Source organism: Fundulus heteroclitus, chromosome 22 (genome assembly GCF_011125445.2).
Source record: "Fundulus heteroclitus isolate FHET01 chromosome 22, MU-UCD_Fhet_4.1, whole genome shotgun sequence".
NCBI lineage: Eukaryota > Metazoa > Chordata > Actinopteri > Cyprinodontiformes > Fundulidae > Fundulus > Fundulus heteroclitus.
Genome location: NC_046382.1, coordinates 15,765,881 through 15,789,487, shown reverse-complemented (window position 1 = coordinate 15,789,487; position 23,607 = coordinate 15,765,881). Strand labels below are relative to the sequence as shown.

Here is a 23,607-nt window from a genome sequence, read left to right as displayed (position 1 = left end):
GAAAGCTCTGCAAAATGTACCAAACATCATTTAAACAGCAACAGCGATACCTTCATACGTCTTAGGAGGCAAGAGGGCCAGGATGTCGTACAACCTGAGTCTCACCATCGCTGCACTCGCTTTTAGGTGAGCACCGTGGACTTTAATGATGGCTGGGACCCTGGAAAAAAAAGCATTTGGGAAATAATTACGATCGCGTGTCTCTACCTATAAAATCATCAGCCGGTGAACCAGGAACTCACTGAGACATCATGGTCATCGCGCATTCAATGGGAGACATGAGCCGGCGGATCACGTCTTCGGTGAGAAGCTCGGGGCAGTGCGCCACGAAGCTACGCATGGCTGCAGCACAGAGGAACATACGATAACATGAGGAAGCCGAGATTATAGAGCGGGTTGAAACTTTACAGGGACGGAGGACTTTACCACACAGGGCTCCAGCTCGGCCCTCCAGGGTGACCTGCCAGGTGAAGGAGTCCCCTCTGGCCTTTTCGGCCTCCAGCTCCTTCTGGGAGCGTGGAAACACGTTCCTCCACAGCAGCAGCATTTTGGGAAGATGGTAGCGGACGAGTGAGGAGCCTGAAAACGTGTTTTAAAAGACGATCAGTGGCAACAAGGGGGAAAAGAAACTCCAGGGCAAGCAGCTTGAGTCGTTTACGTGACCCTCACCTAACGTCATGAGGGCCCCCAGCAGAAGCCATCCAGCCTGCGTTCGCTGCAGGGACAGCCGGCTGTTCTGAGCAGCTGTACGCAGAAGATCTTCCGCTATGCTCACCACCAGCTACACATCAAGCAAAGACCATTTACCTTCTTATTTAACCACGGCAGAGGCGATCAAAAGCGACAGAGATTAAATTAAAGGTGATCTTCTCCCACCTTGCCCTTGGAGTGAGGGATCCCCAGCGGACACTGGTGCACTCCTCCCAGCAGGGCCGCCATGGCGAAGCTGTAGCCGCTCACGGCCTCGGGAGAACTCTTCAGGTTGTTGATTCTCTCCGCGCAGCGGTCCAGCAGCGGAGACAGCTGATAGGGCAGAGCCACGGCCACGCAGCGCAGGCACCAGGCGGCCGCCAGACGCGCGGCCATGCTCGGGTGCAGCAGCACGGACGTCACCGTTTCGAGAAGCCCTGGAACATTTGTCCGGTTTTAGTTGAATACATGCAGGTTATCAGCAGCATAATATTAAATCATATGAATTAGAGATTAGTCTGACGTATTCAGAGGAGTGGGTGGAAGTACAAACTTATTTAGCCCCACAGCTTCTCCATGCATCACCATTATCATAATTGACATAGTGCTTAGATTAAATATTACCATACTACATTAAAGGAGCAATAAGTGATTTTTTTTTACCACTGTAGACCAAAACAAGATGCTTGCCTCTACCTTCACTCCAGCTTACCCCTTACCCGTCTCATCTGTCGCCTCATACGCGCAAATTTGCAAAGGATAAAGACACTAGTGTGCCAGTTTTTCGCTCTTGAAGCACATCGAACAATAAAATGTTGTCGGTAACGGCCAAGCAGACCAGTGGAAATGTTTCTTTGCTCCTCACTCCAGAGGAAAGCCCGCCCCCAGATGTGACGCTAATGTGATCTATAAAACACAATTTGTAAAACTCAATCTGAAAAGGGAAAATTTGAAATTACAAAATTAAAAATTATTAAAAAGATTTTTAAAAAACTAAAATAAAAATGAAAGAATGTTTTTAAAGCTTTTTTTTTGATCGAATAAAAGCTGAGAAAACAGCAAAGTTACACTAAAGACCTTTTTTTGATTAAGAAGTTTTGCCAACCTTTTTTTATTTTATTTTATTTTATTTCCATTTGTTTCACTCCATAGATCTGTAGTTAGTAGAGATGATAACGTCCGTTTTCGTAGTGCTATTACATTGGCAATTTCCATGTTATTTGGAAATTCACTTGTTTAAACATGACAGCTAATGAAAATTACCATATTGCGTAAAACCACAATATTTTTTTCCCAGGCATTTCAGAAAGTGAAATGTTTTTTTTTAGAGATTCATTACACACAGAGTAAAATTTTCAAGCTTTTCTTTCTTGTATATTTGGTGATCTGCTTTAAAGGTAAAGAAAACTCAGAATTAAGTGTCCCAGAAAATTAGAATATCACATTAGGCCAATCAAAAGTAGGATGTTTTAAACAGAAATGTCAGGCTTCTGAAAAGTATATAAATTTCTATGCACTCAACACTTGGTTGGGCCTCTAGCATGAATTACTGCGTCAATGCACCGTGGCATAGAGGCGATCAGCCTGAGGTTCTCTGTAGGTGTGATAGAAGCCCAGGTTGCTTTGATAGCTGCCTGCAGCTCATCTGCCTGGTTGGGTCTGGTGTCTCTCATCTTCCTCCTGACAACAATCCAGATTTTTATTTTTTATGGTTCCCAGGTCAGGGGAGTTTGTTGGCCGATCAAGAACATGAACACAATTGTCACTAAACCCCTTTTGGTGCCTTTGGCAGGGTGGGCAGGTGGCAGGTACTGCTGGAAAATAAAAACAGCATCTCCAAGTATTAATTTCCTGGTATATGGCTGCATTAACTGTGGAAATGTCGCACAATACTTCAAACAATGCACTGCAAAAACGTAACTAGAAATAAGTAAAATGTTCTTAAAATGAGTGTATTTGTACTTGATTTGAGCCCGTAAATAAGATGGTTCAATTCATCTCCATCATCTTATTTCAAGTGCAGGATTTCTAATTATGTTATTTTAGGGGTCAAAATACTCACTCCATTGGAAGATGATCTTATTTACCTGCCCAAATCAAGGATAAATACAATAACTTTAAGAACATTTTACTTATTTTTAGATTCGTTTTTGCAGTGTGCAGATTTTGTGACTCCCCTCTCTTCCTCCCAGACTCTGGGACCTTGATGTAAAAATGAAATGCCAAATTTACTTTCATCTGAAAACAGGACTGTGGACCACTGAGCAACAGTCCAGTTACTCTTCTCCCAGCCCAGGTCTGATGTTGTCTCTGGTTCAGGAATGGCTAGAGACAAGGAATGCGACATTGGCAGCCCTTGTCTAGTATCCGCCTGTGTCTAACGGCTCTCGATGCACCCACAAGGAGTGGGCTGCCTCCTCAGCCCACTCCTTGTGAAGCTCCCCCATATTTTAAAATGGATTTCTCTTAATCGTCAAAAGGATGCAGCTCTCCCTGTAGTTGGTGCACCTTTTCATATCACACTTCTTCCTTCCACTCAATTTTCTGTTAATATGCATTTACAAGAAACATAGGCTTGCAAAATATTACTCTGTAATGATTCTATACAGTAAACGAGGAAAACTTTCTGAGATGGTTGGCAAAAACATTTCTGTTTTATGCAATATTCTGATTTTTTTGTATGTACCTGTAAGTGAAGATGTTTAGAACCCCCATCGAATACCGTTTTTGTTGATGTGTGCGTTGCTGCGTGGCTCAGAAATCTGTTTAGCTAAATCTGGCCCCGAGATTCTAAACACTAAATAATTAAAGCCGTCTTTAATTTCACTCGTGAACATTTAGTGTAAATCCTCCTTCCAAAGTGACACAGAGAGAGATGGACTTCACGTCTGTGTGTGCGTCTCACCGATCGAAGGCTCCTGGATGAGCGGGGAAGCCGTGGCACTCAAGCTCTGAACTAAACTGCCCAGCTCCTTCAGGGCGCACACCATGACATGCTGACTGGCGGAGACGTCAGCGGCTCCCGCCTTGTTCTCACCGCTCATATCGTTCACTACGGCCTCTGAGAGAAAGCGGCAGAAACAATAAAACAAACTTATTGCTTTTTTGTTCTTAACAGTTAAAAGCTCATAAAACAGTAATCATTTCAGAATGAGGGCAGCACTGGTGGACGTAGTGGCTTAAAATATAACAACACTTGATTTTTTTTACTATTTAATAAGGATGATCATTATCTTTGTATCACAAACTGGCAAATTAACTGCTTAAATGTAGTTTTAATTGCCCACATTGGGCCACACACTGCTGCCACACATTCAACGATTAGGTGCTGTAATTTCTTGGTTATATCATTGACCCCAGAAATATTTGGACACTGACACTTTAATTTTGGATGCGTTTGCATTTTCTAAGATTTGAATTTTTTTTATACATATCAACACTTAAAGAAAATGTGTATGGAATAAAGCAGAATGTCAAATTCAGTTTTAAAGGTCTAGAAAATGCAGATTTACTAAAGGAAAAGGTGAATTTTTTTGTTGTACTTTCTGAAAGAAATTCAGAAACAACCTTTTTGTCTGAAGGAAAATAAAAAGTCTAACATTTTATTAGACTAACAGGAGTACTAATAATTTTGGACTTAATACTTTACAAGAATGCTTGTGTATCTAAAAAAAAATCTTATCTGGCTTCAAACGTAAGGAAAATAATGGTTTTTCATGAAAAAACGCAGTTTTCTATTGCCATATAAAGTATGCAATAAATTTATGATGGGAAGCCGTTTTATATTTAAATTAAGTGTCTTGAAAGCTGACAGCTGGAAAATTTACAGCAAACAACTATAGAGTAAACAAGGAACGGGTTACTTTTCGCAGGCAATCTTTTCATTTGTTGGTTTGACCATCTTGGGATGAAAGTTCAATGCTCTCAATGCAAGATATGAGCTCTCCGAAGGGGTGAAATAATCATTAGCTTAATTATTAAGAAGAGCAGAAAAATTCCCCTTCAACTTCAAGCATTCAGCATGCTGAGTTAAGTGAATCTTCATCAATGTAGCCAGAGCCTCTTGATAGCAAACCAGGGGTCTCATTTATAAAGCTTGTGTACGTCACTTTCCAAGCAAAAATTGGGATTTACAAAAAAAAATAAAATAAATAAATTGACGGGACTTGACTTTTGGGGATACTTTTGTGGGGGATACCTCTCATTCCTCCTTCCACTGATTGTCCAGTTAAGGGCACTGCGTCTGAGGAATCTCCACATGGAGTACAGCCGTCTTCTGACATTTAAAACAGCTGTCGGGTTTTTTGTGGGCAACATATGTGCTTGTACCTCTGATTTACAAATTTAATAAACGCCTCTCTGTGAAATTTTCCTCCGTGGGGCTACCGTCACCGTGATGAAATATCCATCAGCTGACCCATTTTTAATGAATATTAACATTCATGAGGGGCTTTGCATTGACCATTGATGGTTGAATGTGGCCGTGTAGAGGGCAGAACGTGAGGCGGAACCAGGCACGCAAACATTCAGGTACAATCGTGAACTATAAAAAGGAAAATTGCGTGCTTGTGTTCATGGTTTTATAAATCAGAATTTCTTTGGCCGTACGCCATTTTCTTTTTCTTGTCGCACGTACACGTTTAGTCTGGATTCTACGCAAGCAGCAAGCTGTTTTATGTATATAAATTCATATTCAAAAAGTTTAAATATTATTGGAAAATTAATGAATTTCAGTAAAAATTCACTAAATGAAGCACATTATTTAGATTACTTACACACAGATTGATAGTATCAAGCCTTTATTTCTGCTAACGATGATGATTTTCAAAATACAACTAACAAAATCATGACTTATTTAATATTTAGACTAATAAACAAAAAATTATACAGAAATGTGGGCCTAGTGAAAATTTTTACTAATACCTGCTTAAAGGTTATTTTCAAAAGGTACTTTTAATATGACAAATGAGTTTCATCAGAACACAGCTCCTAATGGATAAGTTTATATATACACACGATTCTAGTTGAGCAGGACACATTGAATTTTATTTCTTTTTGCTATGATTTCATAATTGAAATAACAGTTTATGCCACCGTAATCTGCTTTACTTGCACATTAAACTAAATGTTGTGTCATTGTCCAAATATTATAAGCCTGACTGAGTTCCAACTCAGAGCTCTGAGGATTTCTGTCAGAAACATTAAATATGGGAAAAATTTAGCTGTGGTTGTAGCATCAATGATACAAACAGAAACAACATGAGTAATTTAAAGGTCTAGAAATCCTCTGAGCTCTTAACAGACAGCAGTCAGGAGAGAGCACACAAAGAAAATAAAAAAAAAAAGACTCAAAGATCAGATTTAAAGCTGCTTCTTGATCTGTGGCCCAATTTGGCATTTTTATACACTGGGAAACAAATTTAGAAGAAGCACGCCAGACTCCGGCTCTCATTTATTTTCCAAGTTAGCCTCAAACAGTTGTCAAATGTTTAATTTCAGCAAGTCTCACAGATCAAACTGACTGGAAAAAAGCTTCAGCAGCGAGTATAAAGTGAACAACGAAGAGCCTAGAGTCACGTCTGCAGAGAAACTAACAGTGAACTTTGTTTTTTTTTGTTGTCCCAACATCAACAACAGAATAATGTCCTGTAAGAGTTTATAGGTTGCACAGCAAATCAGAGTAAGAATCATCCTTTTGAATGAGATAATGGTGACATAAAAACACATTAATGGGATGCTGTGTTGGAGAGAAAGAAAATATCTGGCGGTGTGCTTGCAAACTTTTGGTAAAATGCCGGGCTGTAAATCTAGAGGCACATGCATTTTTTTTTTTTTTGCTGATGTAAGCCAGACGTTTACAGTCAGAAAATGTTATTTGCTCCTTAGGGATTATAAAGCAGTAACAGAGCAGGAACTGGCAGGCAAAAAGCCATGATGACTATGATATGATCGAAGGCTGAATAGTTGAGGAGCTGTGTTGCTGATGGATAATATTACTGACATTATGATGCTGCGTGTGGTTAGAAAGAGACAAAAAGGAAAAGGAGGCTCCTCCCAAAGAAGCAAACACGAGAAGCCAAACCAAAAAAAGAAGAGGAAAAAACATGCCAAACGCCGTCCACCCGTAACAAAACATGCAGTGATTTTTGAAAACTGAACGCAGAGAGACATAAATGTGGTAACGATGGATGAGTACTTACTCTGTAATGCTCTGAACCGTGATATTTCCCCCCCATCCTCCTTACCCACAGCCCTCATTTGTTTGCTGATGGCTTGGCAGATTTCTTTGCCGGCCGCGATCTGAGCTTTCTCTCCCAGTAAGCCCCCCAGGGTGGCACGCAGCATGAAGGACACACAGCGCCGCGAGTACACGGCCTCCACGTGTGTCTGTGTGGCCCGTGGGTGAGACACAAGGTCCAGGACGTGGGACAGAAATGTGGCAAAGTTGCGCTCCAGCCACTGACCACCCAGTGTGGTCACGAAGACAACGTAAGCCTGGGGGGAGGGGGAAAAAAAGGAAGATAAGTTGGAGGAAGACAGGAATCCCACACATTTTACATGTCCAGATTACAGACTTTCTTTCTTTTATAAACATAAACACAAAAGTCTGCTTTGAATCTGGAAAATATCTCTGCAGTGACCAGACTTTCAATATAGAAACACCAAACAGAGTAAAGAAGTGGTTGATGGAATGAAATGAGATGAATGGATGGATGGATGGATGGATGGATGGATGGATGGATGGATGGATGGATGGATGGATGGATGGTTGGAAGGATGGATACAGAGATGGATACAGAGATGGATGGATGGATGGATGGATGGATGGATGGATGGATGGATGGATGGATGGATGGATACAGAGATGGAGGGCTGGATGGATGGGTGAATGGAAAGAGAGATGGATGGATGGATGGATGGATGGATGGATGGATACAGAGATGGATGGATGGATGGATGGATGGATGGATGGATGCATGCATGGATGCATGGATGGATGGATGGATACAGAGATGGATGGATGGATGGATGGATGGATGGATGGATGGATGGATGGATAGATGGATGGATGGATGGATGCATGGATGGATGGATGGATGGATGGATAGATGGATGGATGGATGGATGCATGGATACAGAGATGGATGGATGGATGTATGCATGGATCGATGGATGATGGATGCTTGCATGGATGGATGGATGCATGGATGGATGGACAGATGGATACAGAGATGGATGGATGCATGCATGTATGGATGGATGGATGGATGGATGCATGCATGTATGGATGGATGGATGGATGCTTGCATGGATGGATGGATGGATGGATACAGAGATGGATGGATGGACAGATGGATGGATGGATGCATGCAAGGAGGGATGGATACAGAGATGGATGGATGGACAGATGGATGGATGGATGCATGCAAGGAGGGATGGATACAGAGATGGAGGGGTGCAGAGATGGATGGATGGATGGATGGATACAGGGATGGATGGATGGTGAGCTTCTTCACCCCGTCTAAGAATAAATGCGTACCTGTGTGACACCCACTCGCACCTCCCTGCTGACCGAGGCTCCCCCCTTCAACATCTCCCCTCCGCTCTTCAGGAAGCCAGACCCACCCCGCAGGAACCCCGTGGCCATCAGCTCCAGCACCTCCTCCAGGGTCGCCCGCTTCACGTTCTGACGCATCACTGCGAGTCACAAAAAAAACCACGTTAACCTGAAAACAGCCATATGTAGCGTGTGACCCGCGGCTCTGCTTCACCTACCTGCAGCTTGTTTGGGCATGAGGGCCGTGGCCATGACCGTACCCAGAAGTTTGGCCACCGCCACCCGAACGCCATAGTTGGAGCCTTCCAAGGCTTTGAAACACAAAGTGGCCACGTTCTCCAGTTCTGTTGTCCACATGAACACCGCCTCATTCTGCAGCTCCAGCAGACACTGATCAGGCAGGAACAAATGTTACTTTGCATTCTTGATTCAATCCTCATAGAACAGACTAAAATAAAATGGAACAGAATTAGGGCTGAACGATTTTGGAAAATAATCTAAATGCGATTTTTTTTCCTAATATTGCGATTTAATGCGTTTTTTTTGTTTTTTTTTCAGTTTAATTTATCATGCGTTTTTAAACATATACAAACAACAAATCATTTTGTTTCCTCGCTGTGCAGATTAGGTGCTAAAAGACCCGCAGCATCTAAACTCAGAGCAGAAATGATTGCGTTCTGCCTACGATATATTTCAACTAAAATTGCAATTTTGACTTTTCTCTGCATTAACCACAAGCAACAAAAATGGCGTCTTAATAAAGATGTTTGTAAACAAGGACTATTCAAAACAAAAACTTTTAATGTTTCTATTAATCAGAATATTGTTCAAGAGAACAGCTTTTAGTAGATTTGGACATCAATCCTTGTTGAACATAAAGTGCAACCAATAAGCAAGTCTATGTATTAAACTGATTGACCTGTAGTTAATGCTATGTATGATTATATAAACTCTAAAACAAGTAATAAAATTAGATTATCTCACTGCTGCAACTGTCTTCCCTTCCATGTGGAGGCAAACCCACTTTAAACATTTTACCAACACCTAAAGGACGTGTCTAATTCCCTGATTGTTACATAGCCAAAAATTGCAGACCTCTGCAATTTGGAAATTGCGTTTTTTTAAATCACGATTATATTGAAAATGCGATTAATTGTTCAGCCCTAAACAGAATAGTCCTTTATTTGTTACCCAGTAGGGATAGTCGGTGTATAAGAAAGCCATAAGCAGACAAGATACACACTGAAAGCATTCCTGCAGAGAAGTACCACAGGAACGTAAGCCTCATCTCATGACATCAATTTAAATCTAATACTGCATAGATTTGTTATTTTATGATTTGTTGGGAAAACTGCTAGTTATACGAGGGGAAAAGACCCCCAGTAGCTCTGATTTGTCCATTTAGGATGCAGCTGCTTGTTGATAAACGGGGTCATGAGCCCAAATGTCGCACGTGTTCAGGATCTGTTGGTTTGACTGAATCTGGTTCATACAATTAATAGGAAGATCAAAAAAATTATTTCGCTTCTTGACCAAGTTAAACTATATATATATATATATATATATGCTATGATAATTGTCCAGCAGGAGCTGTTTTGCAGAGAGATCTTTAATGTTTGCTGAAATAAGACAAAAATATTGCGGTTCTAAAACTATTTATTTTGTTGGAGTACAGCCATTGACCCTGTACTGTTACATCCCTCGTGTTTTTTCAGACACTAACCTTAGCTACTGCGCAGCGTACAGCCATGGACCGGTCTGTGAGCAGGGAGCGGGCGTTCTTGTAGATATCTCTGTGACATGAAGCTGCAGCTCCACCGAGTCCACTCAGCACTTTCTGCAGGCTGAGCAGGATCTCTCCTCTGCCTTGGGACTACATAAAAAAAAAAACGTTGAAATTAAAACAACTAATACAGATATCACACAATGAACCTAAAACCCGCCAGTAAAGCGGAATTCAAGCCAAGGTGTGGTAGAAAACCGGACGTCTCAATCTCCAACTCGTACCTCGGCGCTCTTTAGCGCTTTCAGGAGATTATTGATGGTGTCTGGAAATGAGCTTCCCAACATTCGGCCCATCTTTTCATAAAACGCTCCAACGCAGGCCACGGCAGCACTGCGAGACAAACAACGACATTACTGTATGCAAACAAATCATTACTAAAAATCTGAAGGATTAGAATAAAAAAAACATGATGTGGAAAATAACTTCTGTCCAAAATCAACTTTTTTTTTGCAGATAACTATAAACGGGACCCAAGAGTGCTTCCTTAATGTTACCATCTACTTATTTTACATTTTTATGTGAGCTTGTTTAGTTCTGCAATATTTGTCTTAAAACTGCCTTAGTGCTGCCCTCTTAGGGTTGAATGGGGGCTGCTGCAGGTGAATTTTCCTACCCAGAGTTCGGAGGGTGATAAATCTTCCCATTTAAAAGACAGATCCATGGCAAAACTTACTAATGAGTGATGACAAATTTTGATAGGCTATTAAAAAAAAAAAAAAAAAAAAAAAATATATATATATATATATATATGTATATATATATATATATATATATATATAAACCAAGACAAGTTTGGGAACCACTGCCCTACTTACTGTAAAATCTTTATGAATGTACATTGTCTTACGAAATGAGCCTCGGGCCTGGAACTTCTCACATTATACACTTGACTGGGATTTTATGTGATAGAAAAACACAAAGTTGTGCAGAATTGTAAAGGTGATTAAGGCATACATCCTTTTCAAAGCGTTACCAATAATAGAATGGGTTGTTTTTGTATATGTCCCACTTTACTGTACTTTTTGCAACTCATTGCCTTTAAAATTTGCTTAATTAGGAAATCAAGAATCAAGCCTTATTGCCATGCGGTGGGGATGCTTTTCTTTAGTAGGTACAGAATATCTGTTCAGAGCTGACGGGAAGATGGACTGAGCTACATATTCCAATTTTTAATGTGTAATGAAAACTGATTTTCAAACATGCTCTCCATCAAATCCAACTGAGCTGGAGTTATAACGACGGGGAGAAAATGTCAGTCTTTTCATCACGTGAGCCAAAATTGTCATGTGAAAAGTACTAGAGGGCTAAAAAATGGAAATAAATAACAAAAAAACAAACTAAAATTCCAAAACAAAAAATATGTTTGTTTTTTTTCTTTTACGAGCTCCACAAGTTATGATCATGCACTATTTTAATTAAACAAATGTAAGATTTTTTTTAAAAGGGTTACCCAATTAAAATTTCTGGGGTATATTTTCTAAAATGGGAAGAAGACTTAATTCAGTCTTTCTTTAAAAACAGTATTTAGCCAATTTTAAAAAATGAATTAAAAGTCGATTTTGGTGCACTAAAGTCTGCATTTGAGTAAAAGTTATTGAACTAATGTCCTATTTATACTATGAAGTTAAATATACTTTGTAGTTAACATTTTGAATTATAAGAAATGTTAACTTATCTATAACAACTTTGCCCTAATTAAGAATAAAAAGTCTCCATCTGCATTATTTAGATGTGCTGGTGTATCAAACAATGCGGTACCGCGCACGTGACGTCACCGTCTCAAGAGCAACGCCCCTTTTGCCGCTTAGGTAGGGCATACAGGAGAGAACGCATACAGGAGAGAACGCACGGATAACAGATATGACCGACTTTACAGCCGTTAAACTTTCCCAAGACGATGTCCCAGGCACACGGATTACTGGTCGCACTGTCGAAGAACACACCAACCTTCAGCTCAAACGATGGCTTGAGGTTCGAGGGCTAAAAAGACCGGAATATGGGCCGAGTTGATGAACGGTAAGCTTTGTTGTTTTTTTTCCTGCGCGGCGATCATGGCAGCGTCGGCCGTTTTTTTTTTTTTTGTTGTTGTTGTTTGCAATCACCGTCCAGGAATGGGTATATGTTTAATGTTTGTCTCATTTGAATTGTTTTTGAGTAAGCCTGGTAGCAGGCTATCATGTTAGCGCATGCTACCATGATAGCCTATATGCTATCATGGTAGCAGGCGCTTCATTATTAACATGTCGGCCACCAAAATACTCTTACCTGTTCACTACTTGATGTCGCTGGAATTGGGTCAGGATGTTCTTCGGTTGGGCCCTTTCCTCCGACAAAATGCTTGCTACATATGTACGTGAATTTGGTAACTTTTTCCGGGTTGAACTGTTGTGTAGGCCCACCGCCCCGAAGCGTACACATTTCTCCTTGGCAGTCTTGAAGAAAACATCCTTCATATGCGGCCGATCAGCGTAACTCGAGTCGCTGTTGCACGTTCCATAGCAACAATGTTTAAAAACCATGGTCTTAGATTTGGAAAAAGCAGTCGTTTACCGAGTAAAACCTAGGCTAACGCACGTCTCTTACAGCAAAACAACGGCAGCTTTCCGGAGTTTGCCCCACTGCGTACCACGTGATGTGACGTCATCGTGACGTTGTGTTTCTAAAAATAGCTCGCGCGCGGTACCGCATTGTTGAATTGCAATCCAGGGGCCAGAAACGGCCCACGGCCCACACTGTGGACACCCCTGCTCCAGATGCACTAAGGCGGTCCAGACGGGTGGAGTCGGTGGGTTTTCTAATTTCTCAAACTAGAAAACCATGTTTCATTTTACATCTGCTTCACAACTATGCACAACTTTGTCTACTTTGGTCTATCATCTAAAATCCCAATAGAGCATGTTGAAGGTTGTGGACAAAATGTGGAAAACACAGTTAGTACAAATACAGAGCAAAAATAAATAACCGCTACATTAAAAGCCTAATGGAGCTTTAATCTTCCATTAACGGAAGTAAGAAGACACCAACACTTGCTCCTGCAAACTTAATCCTCTCTTTTAAAACACAAAGTATCATACGGCAGATTAATGCCTGGCTTAACTGCTAATGCCCTTTGAGAGGGGTCAGCTGCAACGGCTGAATTTTAAAAGGTATAACAAAAAAAACTCGTTTATAAGCTAGAAAGATAATACAAATATGACAAATGACTGTATAATTAGCCAATATAAGGTTAAACGGGATCTTACAGCTTTGTTGGTAAGTACGCGGGTGTGTCATCCTTGCTTTTAATGATCTCGTTGCATTTATCCAGGGTCTGGAAGACGGTGAAGGTGTCGCCAATGCTGTAGAGAGTAGCCAGGTTTTTGGCCAGCAGCTTTCTAGTTGGCGGTCCAGGGGCGCTGCTGATTAGTCCCGTTAGCTGCTCCACCAGCTTCTTCTGCTTCTCCTTCACATCAACCTGCCATCCGAGGACATTATAAAAGTCGCTGAACGCCTGTAAAGGCAATCAATTAAATACAGCAACAGTAAAACTGACTAATCACCTTATTTGCTGCCACTAGCACTTTGTCCAGGAAGCGAAGCCATTCAAAGATGAAGACCGGTCTTTTTGCTTCAGTGATCTGAGCCAAAGCATCCTCATTGAGCAGCAGACTGTGAGCCAGCTCCATGGTGAGGATCAGCGAAGTGTACCTTTAGTCTGTGAGGAAACGTACAAGGTCAACACGAAATGACAATTCTCTTCCTACTTGAGAATTTAGTTAGAAATTCAGGAGGAGGAGAAAAAAAAAAACAGGCTTCAGGTGATCCAAAACACATTGTAGTGAGAGCTATGGTGAAAATTAAACCCGTTTAAGCCCAGAGTTTAAAAATATTCATCTCGCATATAAAGTCGTTACTGATATCAAGGTGGAGCAGAGTTTTAAATAAAGTTTCAAAGCCGTCAAAATGCTCAAACACACTATTCCGGAAGTTTAAAGTGCTTTTAATGAAATGTCAGATAAGACCCGGACAGAACCGAGTTTGCTCCGGTCGTATGGAGGAAAGACTTAAAGCAGCGCTGCCCTCCTCCCACTTGTTGCTGTGCACTGCCAATACGCTTGCTGCAACAGGGCTCCTATACTTTTTCAATACTTACAAGAAAAACAATGCTGGGATTTTTTTCCAGTTGCAGAAAAAAAAAGACAAAACATGGACAGTCATGGTGTGAAAATGAAAAAAGAATCATGGATAAAGGCAGCATCATGCCACAGGGAACCTACCCTGTTTACTTTTAAGACTAGGCTTAAAACTTTCCTTTTTGACAAAGCTTATAGTTAGAGTGGCTCATGTTACCCTGAGCTACCTCTATAGTTATACTGCTATAGGTTTAGGCTGCAGGAGGACATCAGGGTCTAATTTTCTCACTCTGCTGAGTTCTTCTACTGTTCTCCATTTTGCATTGCTTGTTGTTATTTCAGCTTTTAACTTTTTGTTCTGTCTTTTACTCTTCATAGTAGGTACACCTGGTCTGGTGTTTTGTCAGCTGTGACACTATCTAGGGAGGCAGATCATCCGCTATTACCATATAACATAGAAAGGATTCCTGGATCAATGTGTGCTTCTGTGCTTTTTTGTCTGTCTTGTTGTGTCTCTGCTCTGTCTTCTCTAACCCCCAGTGGGTCGAGGCAGATGACGGTTCATACTGAGCCTGGCTCTGGTTCTGCTGGAGGTTTTCCTTCCTGTTAATGGGGAGTTTTCCTCTCCGCTGTTGCTTCATGCTTGCTCAGTATGAGGGATTGCTGCAAAGCCATCAACAATGCAGACGACTCTCCCTGTGGCTCTACGCTCTTTCAGGAGGAGTGAATGCTGCTTGTCAAGACTTGATGTAATCTGCTGGGTTTCCTGAGATAGGAAACATTTTGACCAGTCTGTATAATTTTATGGAATTTGACTTTGCAAAGTTGCTTGAGATGACATGTTTCATGTATTGGCGCTATATAAATAAAATGTAATTTAATTGAATCACTCTCTCTGAGATAACACTGTTTTTAAACTAATGTTGCTAAGCTATGAGCAGCACGTCTGTTAAGGAGCAGCAGCGTTGATTCTTTATCTTGCTTGCTATATCAAAATAACAATAAATGTTATACCTATAACTGTAGGGATTCCAACTTCTTCCTGCCACATGCCAATGTGCCCCTGAGCAAGGCCCTTATACCCACGTTGCATACCGATTAGGGCTGTACAATTAATTGCATTTACAATACAATCGCAAACTTAAAAAAAAAAGCACAGTAGGCAAATTACAGAGGCATGCAACTTTCAATGACATAACATTTAATGAGATTAAGACGCGTCCTTTCCTTCTCCAGGCCTTTGGGTGGCGGTAATAATAGAAGTAAGCACTTTTCCACCCAACAGGAAAGTGCGTCACAAGAGACTCTGGACAAGAGAGGATTAAATGTTTCACTGATATGAAATATTTAATAATTTATGTAATATAGTATAGGTATTTTTTTTCATTTCAGTTCAGTTTTATCTTCCGAAGAAGCATCCTTTTTTCCCCAAGTGCTTTCCAAGCGTAACAGATGACGACTTCAGTTTGTTTTTAACTGTATAGAATATAGTGAGATAATTTCATTTATCAGCCTGATCAGAATTTATTTATTACTTGAAATGTTCAGGGGTTTTGCCATTTAATTAAGTACTAGTAAAACTGTTTATTTCATAGCCTTATTTAATAGCTGCACTTTATGTTGAACAAGGTTTGATGTTCAACTTAATCTATTCAGTTTAATCAAAATATTGGTCTCAATAAATTTTTTTTTAATTTCTTTTAAATCTTAAAATGGACCTTACAAACGTGTGTATCTATTGGGCATATTTGTTTGTGTGTGGCTCTAGTCTAGTGTAAAGCGCTTTGTGTTGAGCTGATGGACGCTCACTTTGAATCTGGTTCTGCTGGTAGTTTCTTCCTGTTAAACGGGAGTGGTTTCTCTCCCCTGTTGCCATATGCTTGCTTAGGATGAGGAATTGCTACAAAGTCAATGACTTTGTCGATGCCTTGGTTTTCTTTTTCTTAATTGCTATTATATGATCCTCTGACCTTACTTTATAAGTACTTTAAGACTGTGTGTGTTTTAAATGTGACTGTGTGGATTGGATGATTGGAGTTTGGATATATATGGGTCATTCCATGGAAAGTGTTAAGATTGGACCTTTGAATTTTGAGTTTTTTGATCACAACCTTTTTTTTTTTTTTTTAGTTTCATAGCCTATAGAACATGTAACACTTGCAATAAAACATATTTTTCAAGCTCAGACACCATTTTCTTAAAGTATTTTAGCACATTATATCCAGAGATCAGAGTTTATTTTTCCACTTCGTCACAGGACAAAGGTTAACAAATTCTACAATAATTTTAGATAAAAATAAGACAAACAAAATGTTATTCACTTCAGAAAGTGTCTTTATGTTCAAAAATACCAATAGTTAGATTAAAATGCGTTTTTTTAATATTTTTATTTTATGTACAGCATCAATAATATGCAAGTGATCATACATTCTTTGGTAAAATGTAAAGTCTGACTTAAAATTCTACAACAAAACTTACATATTATGTACATTATTGCAAATATAAACTATGTGTATACTTGCTTTGACCACTATATTTCCCTTTGTCTTTAAAAAATAAAAAAATCACACTGTGACGGGGTGGAATATAGTGTGACAGAGAGGAACACTGTGACGGGGTGGAATGGACAAATTTAAGAACTGCACAATTTCAGTTTCATAGTTGCTCAAATTCGATTCAGGCCACAATTAATGACAGACACTGACATAAATAACCACTGTTTTATTTTAAGAACTGCTCCTCAAAATAAATGTTTAATTTGATGCTGGGGGAGGGAAGTGTAGAAAGATTTATATATTTTATACTAATTCAATATGAAGAACAGTGCCACCCATCACAATGATTCCACCCCGTCACAGGCTTTAGTGTGACGGGGTGGAATGTGACGGGGTGGAAAATCTAAAGCCATATGGCTGGATTTCTGGATATGTTAAATGGTAACACTGCAATTAGCGTGGAAGTACAATGAAAAATGAGTTATTAACACAAATATGATTTCAAAATTTGATTACCAAATAGTTTTCCCCACTTTTTGTGTGTGACGGGGTGGATATGCTATGCTTAACGAAAGGATTTTGAAGGAAAAATGTACCAAAAATGTTCATAAAAGAAAAATCAGAACTCACTATTGTTTGGACTTCTCTTCTTCAAACTCTTGAATGATGTCACTTCCTGTTAGTAAAGTCACTTCCAGGAAGTGTATTTCATTTTGGGGATGAATTACATTGGTGTGACGGGTGGAATATGAAATTGATGGACACAGAAAAATCATGCTATTTTAATAAAAAAAATATGCCTTTTTAATATAATTAACACATTTCCTAATAAGAGGAAAGTATGTCTAACCATAACAACAATAAATGTTTGAGATTTATTTGACATATTTTAAGTTTTACATTACATGAATGAGAAAAATGGTCAGAGCGGACATGAGAAAATGATTGCAGTTTAACACAAAAAGTTATAAATGTGCAAAATGTATATTTATTATTTAATTTAACTTTACCTCATGCTAGCAACTAAACTTGAATTAATGCCTTCAGACACTTAAAGTATTATTGACAGTTTTATTATGCCTCCTATTCCTCTTTGAATGTTATGGACCCAAACTTGACAGTTTTCATGGAATGACCCATATATGAAATGTACCTTTTGACTTGTTAAATGCGAAGAAATCTGCTTTGATTCGATAAATAAACTGACCCGACTATAATGAAAATAAGCCGGTTAAATGAGCTCGAAGTTTATTTTGTTTTCTCGGGCGCTCGGCTACATTCACATACCGTCGGTGCTTCATTAAAAGGAAAACATTTTAGCTGTGTTTAGCATTAACATTTGGCTGTTTGGTGTTTTTGACAGTTTTAGCTGTTTGTAGCGACCTCGGCTAGCTAGCTGGTTCCTGTCAGGAACAAGCTGAACTCCGACGACACTCTCGCATTGACCGGAGCTTTAAGCTAGTTTCCCGAGTCTCTGACAACGCCCAGATGTTCCCATTGAGAACAACAACAAAAACAACAGCATTATGAAACGCAAGCTAAAGAGACATAAAATGCACATACTACCTGTGTTTCGATGACCCAGGATGAATGACGACAAAATATTGGCGGCGTCGCAAACAAGTACTTCCGATGGGAAACTATGCGAACAACTACCATGACAGATAAATATTTACCCAGTAAACAAGCAAAACAACTCTAAAATGTTAATTTTTGTATTGAACGTTAATTCTGTATTATTTTAATGAATATATAGATCATTTAATGGTGTGTTTTAAATGGCGGAACGTTTGACACGCACCTTTCCGCGGAGCTGCCCGGAGTTTTCCTGTGAACGAACCAAACACAGGAAGAGAAAAACGAAATGTTCCAGCGAGCTTTTGTTTAACCCGATAATCTGTCTTTCTGTTGTTTTACTGCATTTCTTCTGCAGTTCACCATGTCAGACGAGGAAGAGGATTATATGTCTGATGCGTTTCTCAGTAAAATGTAAGCCCCTTCTAGTTTGCATTGAAACAATGAAGATATATATATATAGCTAGCTTGCTAGATATTGTAATATATATATGTAATATACTATAAATATGTACCAAAATTGAGAATCCTGATAAAATACAATTAGCTAAATAACTATGAGATTTATAAACTGTATCTTGACTTAATTTATAATCTTAACAAGCTTTAACCAAACAGTAGAAGCCAAAGGAATATTTCTGTATAAAATAATATATTCTAAGTTGTATCAAGAATGCAGAAAAAACTGCTTTTCATTCAAGTGCAGAATATGAAAATGTTCTGCACTTGACTAATATATATATATATATATATATATATATATATATATATATATATATGCAACATCCAGCATCTAGTTGAGTGAGTCTGTTGGAGACAGTGCTCCGTAGAGGGAGATGAATAAAGAATGTCTGTGGAATTTACCATGATAAAGAACAGTCCCTCATGGACCAAAATATCTCCAGGTTATTTTTTTTTTACCTCCTTTTTAAAAAGTTTTGTTGAGTCTCCTCACAGCACAGTCTATAGTCTATAGTGTAAAAATCTCCCATCATACGTGTGACTGAACCTCGGACATTTACAAAACAATAATAATGGAAATAATATCTTCTCCTGCATCCTTTGCACTCTGTTCTGTGTCATTACATTTTTGTCTCAATCTGTCCACTTGTTTATAGTGTGTTGATATGTGTTCTCTATACTGCAGACTGTGTTTGCTATGTATTACTGCTGGTTGTGTTTTTGTATTATTGTATAAGTAAGCACATCATGAGAATTGTACAATTATGAGGCACATTTCTCATATGTGTACACATACCAGGCAAATAAAGCCAGTTGTGATAATCTTTCTAGACGTTGGGTGATCTGCGCTTCCTTAGAAAAGGTTCTACTCAATCCTATTCTTGTACACTGTCGCTTCATGCTTGCTCAGTATGAGAGATTGCTGCAAAGCCATGAACGATGCAGACGATTATCCCTATAGCTCTACGCTTCTTCAGGAGTGAATGCTGCTTGTCAGGACTTTGATGCAATCAACTGGGGTTCCCTTAGATGGGATATTTTTTGACCAATCTGTATAATCTGATTGAATTGACTTTGGAAGTGCTTTGAGATTACATGTTTCATCAATTGGCGCTATATACATAAAATTGAATTCAATTGAATTACACAGCATCTGTATAAAGGTTTACATCCAAGTATTTGCACCAGTTCCAGAGACTCCTCGTTCTCTCCAGAAAGATTTATTTAATGCTAAAGTTGACCCGTTTCTTTTTCAGGAAAACACTTAGAGCAGATTATACCGCTGCATAGTTCAGATATATTCAGACTCCTGTCCATTACATTGTCATTCTTATATCATCTATTTTATGACTTATTTTGTTTGGTTATGTTTTATTGTGCACTTTATTTAACTGATTCAAATGCTTGTGATTTTATACCTCATGCAGCACTTTGATAAATATTTAGTTTTAAATGTGCTTTAAAAATAAACTTTTTAAATATACATATTTTAGGCCTTACTCCACCACAGAGTAACCAGATAAATTGCCACATGTGGTATGACTCAAAGTTGTATTTAAAGTCCGAACAGAAGACCGAATGGTGCTGAAGGCAGTAGGAGAAAAAGTGCACAGTGCCTCTTTTCACTACCAGCCTAGTGAGAGTAGGCACTTCTCATCTTCATTTGAAATATTAAAAGTGATAATATCAGCAAAAGGTTTCTATTCTCTCTCTTTTTTTGCATTTTATAGTCAAGATGTGAAGCCAGGTGTCGACATGGTGCGAAGGGCAAAGGAAGCGATCAAAAAGGAGGAAAAGCGAAAGGAAAAGAATATCCAGAACCGCCAGAAGAGCTACAAGGAGCAGGAGAAGGAAAGCCGAGAAGCAGCTTTACAGAGCTCCATTAGCAATCAGAACAAGGGCTTTGCACTTCTTCAAAAGATGGGTTATAAAGCTGGCCAAGGTCTTGGGAAAGCGGGTAAGCATTTTTTCCCCAATAGTCTTGTTTTTAATCTCTTTTGAATCAAATATAACGTGACAGTCTTATGTGCGTTTAGGTGCAGGGAGGGTTGATCCAATTCCTCTAAATATAAAAGCAGGTAAGCTGTTAATTTTTTTGTATCATGCTGTGGTGTTTAGCGCAATCTATTGTTTATGAACAATTCTTCTGCTACTGGTCCATCAGACAGAGGAGGCATTGGTCTTGAAGAGCTTAAGAAAAGAAAAGCTGAGGAGGAACTGCACCATTATCGGCAGAAAGTGAGAGCCAAACAGCAGAACGAGGCCAAGTCTTTGGAAGATTTTAGGTGAGGTTTCCGAGAGCATTTGAAATCCCTCTGAAGAGCGTCCGTCTTCCCATTACGACTGTTTTATTGTCTGTGTTTGAAATGTACTTCAGGTCAAGAGTCAGAACAGAGAGAGAAGAGCGAAAGATTGAAGGAGATCTGAGGCGGAGTCAGCGATCTTGCGAGCAGCTTGATAATCAGAAGGTTGGAAGCTGAATCTAAAGTCCCTTACAAATGTTTCACAGCCCTAAAACCGTTTGTCCTTTGTCAACATTACACCCAATAATATTCAGATGCTTTGATCTAAACTATTCAATTCTGGCTCTACTTGTATGTTTAGGGTGGTTTTCATGCAGGAACTTGAATCTCTACCCCACTTTTAAATCTTTTGCAGCCCCCAACAGGCTTTCTTCCTTGATTTTTTTCCAACCGTCTCCCCAACAATTCACACCGGTTCCCTTTTCCCTGTTGAAAAACCACTTCTTCATGACATAATGCTTCCACCGCCATGTCTCACCATCACAATGTGGTGAATAGGGTCTAGTCTCAGAAGGTTTGCTCCAAGTCTTATCTGACCAGAGCAAATTCCTACATGTTTCCTGCATGCCATACATTTTTTACAAACTACTAAAGGGAATTCTCATAAATTTCTTGAAACACTGGCTTTTGTCTTGCCACTCCTCCCTAAAGGCCAGATATACGGTGGTATTTATGACAGCTTTGTCCACCTGAGCTGTGGATCTCTGCTGCTCCTGTTGGCTGCTTCTCTGATCTTTGCTCGCCTTGTCAGTTTGGTTGCTTTGTCTTGTTAGGTTTACAGTTCTTTTCATATGACGGATTGAACAGTGCTTCAAGAGAAGTTCAAAGCATGTTTTTTTTTTTTTTTTTTTTTTTTTAACTCAGCTCTGCTTTAAACTTTGTCCCTGTTCTGTCGGCTGTGTTCCTTGGTCTTCGTGATGCTTTTTGTTTTCTAACAAACCTCTGAGGCCTTCACAAAATAGCAGCATTTATACTGAGATAACATTACACACAGATGCACGTCATTTATTAATCCAGTTATTTCTAAAGGCAGTTTGGATTTTATTTATGGATAGATCCAAGGGGGATTAGTTACGTTCTACACATAATTTGTTTTGTAAGAAATTTGAAAACAATGTATAATCTATCTTCCCCTATCCAGGAACTAGTCTGTTGGTCAGTCACATAAAATTCCAACATCAAAACAATTACATATGTGGCTGTAATATGAGAAAATGTAAACAAGAGCAGCGAATACATTTTGGCCGGCTCACAATTAAACTGATTGTACAAAGTTGTGCATGTTTGTGTCTAACGTCTGAGGTATCTTTTTGTCTCAGGGCATAACTGTTCCCAGAGAACCCTGGTACTGGCCCAAAGTTGAAGCTGACGACGAGGAAGATTCTGATGACGAAGAGGAGGAAGAGGAAGAAATTATAGAACTAAATGTTGGTATTTAGTGTAGGATATGTACTTCTCATAACAGTGGGAAATCCCAATGTAATAAAAATATTATTAAACAATATCATAAATTTCTTAAGATATCCAATATATGCTTTAGCCCACTGCCATTTAATGTGTTTGCTGTTAAAATGTAATCTTGAACCATTTAATGTGTTTATTTTTCTCCCACAGTCCTTTGATAAATTGCAAATCATTACATCGTACTTACGAGGAGTCCATTTTTACTGCTTATGGTGTGGAACTACGTATAATGGTAAGGATGGATAACAGCATGCTTGTGGTTTTATGATGTTTTATGGTCCTTTACAAATTCATATATCCTCTTTCTGCAGATGAAGACGACCTGACCTCCAATTGCCCAGGAGATACAGCAGCAGACCACGAGTGATCCAGATTTTTTTTTTAAATTGTTTACCCACTCCCTCCTTAAAAAAGCGCTAAGATATATTTGTTCCTCACAAACACTTGGTGTAAGAAAAATAAAGTTACTTTAGTAGAGAAACCGTATTATACAATATTGCAATGAGAATTTGAATAATTTTAATTTTTTATTTAAATCTGCCGTCACTTTGCTTTTCTTTGGTTGACAGTATGAGGTTCTTTTTTTACAAAATGTAACAAAAGGTATTATTTACAGTTTAACGTTTAAAAAGATGTACGGACGTTTTTCACGCGATTTAAAAGCAGTTGTAATAAAAGTCCTTTAAAAAATAAATTTGATTTTGGTAATCACATATTAAAAAGTTTTTGTAGAATATTGGAAAAAGATTGTAAAATATATAGTCCTCTTGTTTGTGTTCTCTGCATTCAGTGATCTTTTAACATGATTTTATTATTTTATTGGGTGTGTCAATAAATTACTTATCTTCCATGAATGTTTTTTTCCTGCCTTGTATATCTTATACTATTTTATTTCTTTGGTGTTTTCAACAACAAGCCCTATCAGGGTTTTTAGCGGGAACTCTAGGGAGACTCCATGGGATTTGTAGTTCTTTTCTTTATTTGAACTGTTTGGGTTAGCATTTTTTACTTTACGTAAAAAAAAAAATAGATAATATAAATAAATCAGTCTAACTATATTTTGCTTGCAACCCAAAAATATTTTAATACACTCGTATTTTTTGTTTCATTCTTTTCCTAACACTTTGGTCAGCTTTTCAAATGTTTAAAGTATTTATACTTT

The 23,607-nt window shown here is 38.9% G+C and overlaps 2 protein-coding genes across 5 annotated transcripts in view; one reads left to right on the top strand and one right to left on the bottom strand.

The window, feature by feature from the left end:
* Nucleotides 1-18,307, bottom strand: part of heatr5b (HEAT repeat containing 5B) — a 41,794-nt gene extending 23,487 nt beyond the window's left edge. For 2 of the 4 annotated variants that reach the window (XM_036126018.1, XM_036126019.1), the window contains exons 1-14: nt 18,208-18,307; nt 13,574-13,728; nt 13,277-13,488; nt 10,256-10,364; nt 9,972-10,121; nt 8,467-8,638; nt 8,231-8,388; nt 6,891-7,185; nt 3,596-3,751; nt 877-1,127; nt 670-781; nt 427-579; nt 243-342; nt 51-160 (exon numbers count right to left, since the gene is read on the bottom strand). In XM_036126018.1, the coding sequence (XP_035981911.1) occupies nt 51-160; nt 243-342; nt 427-579; nt 670-781; nt 877-1,127; nt 3,596-3,751; nt 6,891-7,185; nt 8,231-8,388; nt 8,467-8,638; nt 9,972-10,121; nt 10,256-10,364; nt 13,277-13,488; nt 13,574-13,699 (2,104 nt within the window). In that variant the 5' untranslated portion in view covers nt 13,700-13,728; nt 18,208-18,307. The remainder of the gene's footprint in view (nt 1-50; nt 161-242; nt 343-426; nt 580-669; nt 782-876; nt 1,128-3,595; nt 3,752-6,890; nt 7,186-8,230; nt 8,389-8,466; nt 8,639-9,971; nt 10,122-10,255; nt 10,365-13,276; nt 13,489-13,573; nt 13,729-18,207) is intronic. The other 2 variants (XM_036126020.1, XM_036126021.1) reach the window with 1 other exon arrangement.
* Nucleotides 18,308-18,457: 150 nt separating this feature from the next.
* On the top strand, nt 18,458-22,821 carry gpatch11 (G patch domain containing 11). The gene is made up of 8 exons (XM_012874847.3): nt 18,458-18,630; nt 20,409-20,635; nt 20,715-20,756; nt 20,843-20,963; nt 21,056-21,146; nt 22,301-22,408; nt 22,596-22,677; nt 22,757-22,821. Exons 1-8 carry the CDS (start codon nt 18,581-18,583, stop codon nt 22,810-22,812), a joined length of 777 nt encoding a protein of 258 aa, XP_012730301.2. The 5' UTR covers nt 18,458-18,580; the 3' UTR covers nt 22,813-22,821.
* The last annotated feature ends 786 nt before the right edge of the window (nt 22,822-23,607 follow it).

Excerpts from the sequence above, each read along its gene's own strand:
- gpatch11 (XM_012874847.3), top strand. The coding sequence starts at position 18,581 with ATGTCAGACGAGGAAGAGGATTATATGTCTGATGCGTTTCTCAGTAAA. Across the intron at positions 20,757-20,842 it reads TCCTCTAAATATAAAAGCAG|ACAGAGGAGGCATTGGTCTT; the intron begins GTAAGCTGTTAA and ends CTGGTCCATCAG. Across the intron at positions 21,147-22,300 it reads AGCAGCTTGATAATCAGAAG|GGCATAACTGTTCCCAGAGA; the intron begins GTTGGAAGCTGA and ends TTTTTGTCTCAG.